General features: G+C 44.1%; 1 protein-coding gene across 1 annotated transcript in view; it reads right to left on the reverse strand.

The window, feature by feature from the left end:
* Window positions 1-10,470, reverse strand: part of cadm3 (cell adhesion molecule 3) — a 553,033-nt gene that overhangs the window by 276,326 nt on the left and 266,237 nt on the right. Inside the window, exon 5 of the mRNA XM_061920964.1 lies at window positions 5,035-5,184. Coding sequence (XP_061776948.1) covers window positions 5,035-5,184 — 150 coding nt within the window. The remainder of the gene's footprint in view (window positions 1-5,034; window positions 5,185-10,470) is intronic.

The raw sequence follows: 10,470 nt of genomic DNA on the forward strand, positions 1-10,470 counted from the left end.
TAGGTGGGAATTGAACCAGGGACGCTCGGGTTGCGCACGGCCACTCTCCCCACTGCGCCACGCCGTCCCACGATGTAATCATAGACGGCGTGGGAAGTCTACTGTAGTATTTGTCTTTTTACTGCATTTCTGGTCCTGAAAATGTTCAATTTTGGGAAAAACTAATCAGGTAGAATGTTTTGTTACTGCTAACATAAAGCTAATGTTGTGTTGAAAGAGTTTAGCAGGGGTCCCACGCCGTCCCACGCCATCTAGTCGATACTATGATTACATCGATATTTTTTAGCATCACAAAAATTGTTTTCCATTTCAAAAATATGTATATTCTGTTTATAAAGTCAGGAAATATGTCCCTGGTATCGGATTGATATCAAAATTCGTGGTGTCATCCAAAACTAATGTAAAGTATCCAAACAACAGACGAATAAGTGATTATTATATTTTAACAGAAGTGTAGATAGAACATATTAAAAGAGAAAGTAAGCAGATATTAACAGTAAATGAACAAGTAGATTAATAATTCATTTTCTACCACTTGTCCTTTATAATGTTGGCAAAATAATAGAATGATAAATGACAAAATTTTACTGCATATGTCAGCAGAATAACTTAGGAGCCTTTGTTTGTTTATTTACAACTAAAAGACAAGTTGTCTTGTATGTTCACTATTTCATTTAAGGACAAACTTGCAAAAAGAAACATGTTTAAAGTACCCTAAGGTTTTTTGTTAAAATAAAGCCAATAAAGGGCTTCACGGTGGCAGAGGGGTTAGTGCATCTGCCTCACAATACGAAGGTCCTGCAGTCCTGGGTTCAAATCCAGGCTCGGGATCTTTCTGTGTGGAGTTTGCATGTTCTCCCCGTGAATGCGTGGGTTCCCTCCGGGTACTCCGGCTTCCTCCCACTTCCAAAGACATGCACCTGGGGATAGGTTGATTGGCAACACTAAATTGGCCCTAGTGTGTGAATGTGAGTGTGAATGTTGTCTGTCTATCTGTGTTGGCCCTGCGATGAGGTGGCGACTTGTCCAGGGTGTACCCCGCCTTCCGCCCGATTGTAGCTGAGATAGGCGCCAGCGCCCCCCGCAACCCCGTAAGGGACAAGCGGTAGAAAATGGATGGATGGATAAAGCCAATAAAGCAAATTGTTTTGGTCCCCTTTGTTTAGAAAAGTACCGAAAATTATCGAAATACATACCGGTACCAAAATATTGGTATCGGGACAACACTAGTCCAGAGCTTTATTATTTTCACAACAGGGTAAAAGACTTTGCAGCGTATTTCTTCCTATCAAGAGATGTTAATGATTAAATCAGCACGAAAATGACGTCGCAGCCGGGATTAAAACAACACCAAGTAACATTTTCTGTAGATTTGCACTAAATTGGTAACACCGCAAGGCAACTGGTTGCAGCCAAGTAGAGCACTGGTGATTTTCCCTCAATGACTTTCTTCAGCCGTCTCATTGGCTTAAACACAGCGAGAGGTTAGAGCGCCACCTGCCAATGCATTTCCATGTGTAATATTATTGCGGGTTTCAGTGGCCTAGTGGTTAGAGTGTCCACCCTGAGATCAAACCCAGGCCGAGTCATAATAAAGACTATAAAAATTGGACCTATTACCTCCCTGTCTGGCACTCAGCATCAAGGGTTGGAATTGGGGGTTAAATCACCAAAATGTTTCCCGGGCGCGGCCACCGCTGCTGCTCACTGCTCCCCTCATCTCCCAGGGGGTGAATAAGGGGATGGGTTAAATGCAGAGGACACATTTCACCACACCTAGTGTGTCTGTGACAATTATTGGTACTTCAACTTTAACTTAACAGAAGGGAAACATTTCTTTTTATGACACTTTGTGTGTTACTTTACTTTTTTTATGTTTTAAGAACCCCTGCGCAAAGTTTCCTAAAAAATTACAGCTCTTTGAGCTGCAATTTGACCCCCTTAAAATGCTTCAAAGTGCAAGTTAAAGCTCTACTATGCAAGGCGAAAGCCATTTATCAACAACATCCAGAAACGCCGAGCTGTAATTTGACCCCCTTAACATGCTTCAAAACTCACCGAATTTTACACACACATCAGGACTGGCGAAAATTGCCATCTAATAAAAATGTTTTAAAAAAAAATCAAAATTGCGCTCTAGCGCCCCCTAGGAAAAATCACAGACAAAACTATTTGTAACTTTTGTTAGGAATGCCGTAGAGACATGGATTGAAAACCTATATGTAGGTCTGACTTACACCTACATTTCATACACTTACTTCCTTCAGCAAAAATCAACAGGAAGTTGGCAAAAACCCCTTCAAAACAACATTTTCCTAAAAAATGTCATTTTTGCCAGTGTGTCGGTGTTACGATATTACGCCGAGTTGCTAAGTCTATCTGTTTGCTAATAGTAGCTACTATCCATCCATCTCGTGACGCTTATCTGGGTTTGGGTCGCGGGGGCAGCAGCCAAAGCGGTCCCGTCCATCGCTGCTTGCAGCTTTAATTTTTGTTTGTTTCCTCAGCTGAGAGATCCATCTGTAGCCCCGCTTATTTGCCCAGCGTCAAGTCTGTTGTGTGATGTCGTATCACTGACAATGGACAAATAAAACATTTTGGTCCCTAACAAATGTCCCTTTCACATGTTTGGACTCCATTTTTTATCAAGTAGGTAATAGTGTTGTCCTGATACCAATATTTTGGTACCAGCAACAAAATGTGTTTCAATACTTTTCTAAATAAAAGGGAATATGTCATGTTCTGTGGTCTGGATTTTGTTTAGTTATGTTCTGTTTTTGACTCCATTAGTTTCTGTTTTAGCGCACCCTGGTTTGTTTTAGTTTTCATGACAACCATTAGTTTAACCTGCCTCATTTGTTTGAACTAACGCACCTGGTGTTAATCATGTCACTATTATTCAAGCCTGTAGTTGCCAGGTAGTCGACCTGGCGACATCACCTTTGATACACTCCTGTTTTTCTATTTTTTCGGACTACAATGTGCAATAATGTTTTATGTATGTATACATAGATACATCTGTCATCTCTATCTTTTTTATTTATTTATTTATTTATTTTTTTTAATTTTTTTATTTATACTACCATATTGTATATGCACCTTAGGAGGAGCTGCTCCAATTTCGTTGTTCTTTGAACCTGTTCATTGCAATAATGACAATAAAACTCTATTCTATTCTATTCTATTCTATTCTATTCTGATACCCCTGACATTGTTCCATGCTCGTTTTTTCCACGTCACAGTAAGTGTTTTCGTTTTTATCTCCATAGTTCTGCCTTTGTGTTAGTTTTTGTTTTCTTAGCCAAGTTTGTTCTCCGCCTTGTGCGCGCCTTTTGTTTGTTCCTTTTATAGTATAATTACATCATGTATTCACCTTCACGTTGAGTCGTTTTGCACCCTGGGAGAACATTCATCGAAACGAGCTGCGAAGGCCTCGTAGTAAGCTGTTCCAAAGTCTTCACAGAACCCAAAACAATTTGCAATATTGGCTTTATTTGAACAAAAAGTCTTAAGGTTCTTATATCAAGTTTGTCCTTAAATAAAATAGTGACCATACAAGACAACTTGGTATCATTACAGTAGATGTTAGCTGGTGATCCACCAAAGGCGTTTGTTTACGCCGGTATGCTACGGTGTGTAGTGAAGCACATTTACTGTAGCTATTCCTTGTCCTGCAGGGATGATACTTGTAAGAAACTTACCGTATTTCCTTGACTTGCCGCGGGGCATATAGTATGCACCTGTCTTGAATTACTGCCGGGTCAAACTCGCTTCCCAAAATAATTAGCGCATGCTTAGTATGTTCCAAGTCATGAGTGACACTTCCCCTGTCATCATTTTCAAAATGGAGGAGGCTGATTTCAATACCGGTCATTTGAAATCGCATACAGGTTGAAGATTAAGGGCTATTCAGTAGGATTTAAGGTCCAAGCTTACATCACACTCAAATTTTTACTGCATGCCTTTGGTAAGCGCAGGAGTGAGAAAAGGTTTTAAACTAATTAGTGCCCCGGCGGCAATTCAAGGAAATACGGTACTTTATTTGTCGCCATGCATTTAAGTCTCACCTTAAAACTCATCTGTATACTCTAGCCTTTAAATAGACCTCCTTTTTAGACCAGTTGATCTGCCGCTTCTTTTCTTTCTCCTATGCCCCCCCCTCCCTTGTGGAGGGGGTCCGGTCCGATAACCATGGATGAAGTACTGGCTGTCCAGAGTCGAGACCCAGGATGGACCGCTCGTCGGGACCCAGGATGGACCGCTCGCCTGTATCGGTTGGGGACATCTCTACGCTGCTGATCCGCTTGAGATGGTTTCCTGTGGACGGGACTCTCGCTGCTGTCTTGGAGCCACTATGGATTGAACTTTCACAGTATCATGTTGGACCCACTCGACATCCATTGCTTTCGGTCCCCTAGAGGGGTGGGGTTGCCCACATCTGAGGTCCTCTCCAAGGTTTCTCATAGTCAGCATTGTCACTGGCCTCCCACTGGATGTGAATTCTCCCTGCCCACTGGGTGTGAGTTTTCCTTGCCCTTATGTGGGTTCTTCCGAGGATGTTGTAGTCGTAATGATTTGTGCAGTCCTTTGAGACATTTGTGATTTGGGGCTATATAAATAAACATTGATTGATTGATTGATTGATGGCGGCGAGGATTAGTGATTTAGAAGTAGCTAAAACCCTGCCGACTGGGCCTTGACTTTAACTGCTAGCTAGCCACGTCTTAAAGGACCTCTTCCTGAGGGCGTTACAGCTTTATTGTTAGTTTTTAAACCAAAATGCGTCCGTTCTCCCTTTTCTGTCTACACACTGTGTCTGCTTGTAAACACTCCGTGATCGTGCGCTGCCGAACATGCTCGTCCTGACGTGGCGATGACAGAGGGGCCGTGGGAGCCGTACTTTTCAGAGCCGGTATAGTACCGAATATGATTCATTAGTATCGCGGTACTATACCAATACCAATGCAGCGTACAACCCTAGTAGGTAATAAGAAACTAGCCTTAAAAACAGACATTTTTACAGGTTTCACCCACCTCTCTTCTCCCCGAAGTACAGCGTCTGCTGGGCCGTGTTGGACCACTGCAGGGACGAGTTGTCGCTCTCGGCCACCCGGCAGGTCAGCGTCACCGTGCCGCCCACCGACACCATCTCGTCGGAGGTGACGGGCTGCAGAGGGTCTTCGTCTGGGCAGGGCAGAGAGGACAGTAATCAGTGTCATGACACGCCACAAACACGCTTACAGGACCACACGGGAAGCATCAATATTTGCACAAGCTGACACACAAAATTAATCTTCGAACCCTCCGACACACCCAGTCTTCTTTCTCCATCTTCTTGTGCTTGTCAGATTGTCTGACTGAGCACAAACAACACACACACACACCACACACACACACACCACACACACACACACACACACACACACACACACACACACACACAAACAACACACACACACACACACATATTTAATGTACACTAACAGCAGGGGGCTGTCATGTCCACGCTACAATCAAGCCAATAAAGCCCGACAACCCTTCTTCTCCTCCAGTCTGGCTCTTAGCGAGCTGTCTTAGTCGTGCACAAAGGGAATTAGGACAAACTAAACAAAAGGCGCCATGACTGTGAGCAAGGGCGTTTTTTTAATACGTCTATATCAAGTTCTAATCACACTCCTGCTCATAAACTTACGATGGTAAATGGGTTGTACTTGTATAGCGCTTTTCTACTTTTTTTAAACTCAAAGCATTCATCCATCCATCCATTTTCTACCGCTTATTCCCTTTCGGGGTCGCGGGGGGCGCTGGCGCCTATCTCAGCTACAATCGGGCGGAAGGCGGGGTACACCCTGGACAAGTCGCCACCTCATCGCAGGGCCAACACAGATAGACAGACAACATTCACACTCACATTCACACACTAGGGCCAATTTAGTGTTGCCAATCAACCTATCCCCAGGTGCATGTCTTTGGAAGTGGGAGGAAGCCGGAGTACCCGGAGGGAACCCACGCAGTCACGGGGAGAACATGCAAACTCCACACAGAAAGATCCAGAGCCTGGATTTGAACCCAGGACTGCAGGACCTTCGTATTGTGAGGCAGACGCACTAACCCCTCTGCCACCGTGAAGCCAAACTCAAAGCACTTTGACTCTATTTCCACATTCACCCATTCACGCACTGATGGTAGAAAAAAATAAAACATGCTTTTATTTCTTGAAAGTGGAATTTTGCGGCTGAATTTGACACACTCCGCTGCAGTGTTCATTTTGACAGCAAAATTTGATTTCGTTTTTGTCATAGTCTTTTGACTAAAATGTAATTTAGTTATTTAAACTGTTTTAGTTTTAGTCTAGTTTTAGTTGACGAAATATAAGATCGGTTCGCAGCCGACCGGAATGAGAATCAGCACCTCCAAGTCCGAGTCCATGGTTCTCGCCCGGAAAAGGGTGGAATGCCATCTCCGGGTTGGGGAGGAGACCCTGCCCCAAGTGGAGGAGTTCAAGTACCTATGAGTCTTGTTCACGAGTGAGGGAAGAGTGGATCGTGAGATCGACAGGCGGATCGGTGCGGCGTCTTCAGTAATGCGGACGTTGTACCGGTCCGTTGTGGTGAAGAAGGAGCTGAGCCGGAAGGCAAAGCTCTCAATTTACCGGTCGATCTACGTTCCCATCCTCACCTATGGTCATGAGCTTTGGGTCATGACCGAAAGGATAAGATCACGGGTACAAGCGGCCCAAATGAGTTTCCTCCGCCGTGTGGCGGGTCTCTCCCTTAGAGATAGGGTGAGAAGCTCTGCCATCCGGGAGGAACTCAAAGTAAAGCCGCTGCTCCTCCACATCGAGAGGAGCCAGATGAGGTGGTTCGGGCATCTGGTCAGGATGCCACCCGAACGCCTCCCTAGGGAGGTGTTTAGGGCACGTCCAACCGGTAGGAGGCCACGGGGAAGACCCAGGACACGTTGGGAAGACTATGTCTCCCGGCTGGCCTGGGAACGCCTCGGGATCCCCCGGGAAGAGCTAGACGAAGTGGCTGGGGAGAGGGAAGTCTGGGTTTCCCTGCTTAGGCTGCTGCCCCCGCGACCCGACCTCGGATAAGCGGAAGATGATGGATGGATGGATGGAAATATAAGATTATAGTCGACGAAAACTACAGTAGATTTAGTCGACTAAAGCAGTGGATCCCAACCTTTTTTCAGTGATGTACCCCCTGTGAATTTTTTTTTTTAATTCAAGTACCCCCTAATCAGAGCAAAGCATTTTTGGTTGAATAAAAGAGATGAAGAAGTAAAATACAGCACAAGGTCATCAGTTTCTGATTTATTAAATTGTGTAACAGTGCAAAATATTGCTCATTTGTAGTGGTCTTTCTTGAACTATTTGGAAAAAAAGATATAAAAATAACTAAAAACTTGTTGAAAAATAAGTGATTCAATTATAAATAAAGATTTCTACACATAGAAGTAAATATCTCTATTATAATCCCCTCTTTGGGGATTGTAATAGAGATCCGTCTGGATTCATAAACTTAATTCTAAACATTTCTTCACAAAAGAAGAAATATTTAACATCAATATTTATGGAACATGTCCACAAAAAATCTAGCTGTCAACACTGAATATCGAATTGTTGCATTTTTTTCACAGTTTATGAACTTACATTCATATTTTGTTGAAGTATTATTTAATAAATATATTCATAAAGTATTTTTGAATTGTTGCTATTTTTAGAATATTAAAAAAAAAAAATCTCACGTAACCCCTTGGCCTACCTTCAAGTACCCCCAGGGGTACGCGTACCCCTATTTGAGAACCACTGGACTAAAGGGTAACATGTAAACCAGTGGTCCTCAACCACCCGATTGGTACCGGGCCGCAAAATAATTTTTTATTCATTTTTATTTAAAAAAAAAATAAAACATTTTTTTTTTTAAATGTCTTATTTTTTTATTTTTCTTTAATTAAATCAACATAACAAACACAAAATACACTTACGATTAGTGCACCAACCACAAAAACCTCCCTTTTTCATGACAAAGAAAAGAAGGATTCCCATCTCTCTCTCTCTCCGATTTTCCCGGGAGATTCCCGAAATTCGATGTCCCGCCTGAAGATCTCCCAGGGCAACCATTCTCCCTAATTTCCACCCGGATAACAACAATCTACAGAGCGTGCCGTCCCATTCACATAATAAATCCAGCTTTTCCCACATACAAGTGAATGCAACGCATATTTGGTTAACAGCCGTACAGGTCACACTGAGGGTGGTCGTGTTAACAATTTTAACACTGTTACAAATATGTGCCACACTGTGAAGCCACACCAAACATCCATCCATCCATCCATTTCTACCGCTTATTCCCTTTTGGCGCCTATCTCAGCTACAATCGGGCGGAAGGCGGGGTACACCCTGGACAAGTCGCCACCTCATCGCAGGGCCAACACAGATAGACAGACAACATTCACACTCACATTCACACACTAGGGCCAATTTAGTGTTGCCAATCAACCTATCCCCAGGTGCATGTCTTTGGAAGTGGGAGAAAGCCGGAGTACCCGGAGGGAACCCACGCATTCACGGGGAGAACATGCAAACTCCACACAGAAAGATCCCGAGCCTGGATTTGAACCCAGGACTGCAGGACCTTCGTATTGTGAGGCAGACGCACTAACCTCTCTGCCACCGTGAAGCCCCCCACACCAAACAAGAATGACAAACACATTTCGGGAGAACATCCGCACCGTAACACAACATAAACACAACAGAACAAATACCCAGAACCCCTTGCAGCACCAACTCTTCCAGGACGCTACAATATACACCCCCCGCTACCCCTTACTCAACCTCCTCATGCTCTCTCAGGGAGAGCATGTCCCCAATTCCAAGCTGCTGTTTTGAGGCATGTTAAAAAAAATAATGCACTTTGTGACGTCAATAATAAATATGGCAGTGCCATGTTGGCATTTTTTCTCCAAAATTAGGCATAATAATGTGTTAATTCCACGCTGTATATATCTGTATCGGTTGATATCGGAATCGGTAATTAAGAGTTGGACAATATCGGCAAAAAAGCCATTATCGGACATCTCTAGTTAGAAAAGATGCTCAGCTATTGTAGCTAAATCCAGTTAAAGTTAAATAACCAATGATAGTCAAACACACACTAGTTGTGGTAAAATTATGACCTGCATTTGACCCATCACCTTTGATCACCCCCTGGGAAGTGAGGGGAGCAGTGAGCAGCAGCGGTAGACACGCCCGGGAATAATTTTTGGTGTTTAAACCCCCAAATTCCAACCCTCGATGCTGAGTGCCGAGCAGGGAGGTAATAAGTCCCATTTTTTATATTTTTTGGTATGACTCGGCCGGGGTTTGAACTCACGACCTAGTTAGGTTTATGATTGGGTGGAGTAGGTCATAGTTTTCATTATGATTAATGCTTTTTTTTTTTTTTTGCTATTTAATGTTCGTGGTGGGTACAACGTCCTCATTTTCGACCTGCGGCGGAGCACTCCCAGATGACTGTGGCCTCTACGCAACGTTTAATCACTAGATTGTGTGTGTGTGTGTGTGTGTGTGCGTGTGTGTGTGTGTGTGTGTAATGAAAGTGGACTCGCTGCAGAACCAGCCTCGGCGGGACAGGCGTTATGGAAATGCAGGTCAGAGGGACCAGGAATTTAAATGACCCAGCATAATGACAGGGATTCTGGAGCCCGGGGTCCGCACCTGGAACGCCACCAAAAAAAAAGCCTTAAAGAGCGGACCGGGTGAGGGTGTGCCAGTATTCAAATGACGCCATTTTAACAACGCTCCCTTGATGGCGGGGTGAGGGGAGCGGGTTAATTTTTCATGCATTTTCAATTTGGGAGTCTCGGCCCTTGCGAATGTGCACGGGAACGTGCTAACTGATATCAAACATGACCACTGTGATGTTGGCAGCCATACCAATCCCCCCCTCCACCACCACCACCTTTCATTCCCACTCAAGTCACTCCTCGCTCAGTGTAATCTGCAGCGAAAAACAAAAACGTGGCACGGCTGACGAGCAGGCCGGACCAAAAAGGAAAGCGGCATCTGGAAAAATGGCGTGTATCAATAGTTTAATTGGAAGCACATTATCAAGCGGCAGACAGCTCCAGAGTCAAAGTGGAGCGTTATCGCATCCTCGCACCGGTGGTGGAATTGATTTTTTTTTTTTTTTTTTTCTCTCTCGGCTAAAGTGTGCCTCCGTGGAATTTCCATCAAGCATTTCAATCAGGCGTCTCAGTACAGCTTTTGGTCATTTTGAAAGGACTACACAGCCATAACATTAGCGTCGGGTTCATAAGAAATGGACAAACAAGAGCACTTTGCGTAAACATTTATTCCATCCATCCATCCATCATCTTCCGCTTATCCGAGGTCGGGTCGCGGGGGCAGCAGCCTAAGCAGGGAAGCCCAGACTTCCCTATCTCCAGCCACTTCGTCTAGCT

Source organism: Nerophis ophidion, linkage group LG14 (genome assembly GCF_033978795.1).
Source record: "Nerophis ophidion isolate RoL-2023_Sa linkage group LG14, RoL_Noph_v1.0, whole genome shotgun sequence".
Classification (NCBI taxonomy): domain Eukaryota; kingdom Metazoa; phylum Chordata; class Actinopteri; order Syngnathiformes; family Syngnathidae; genus Nerophis; species Nerophis ophidion.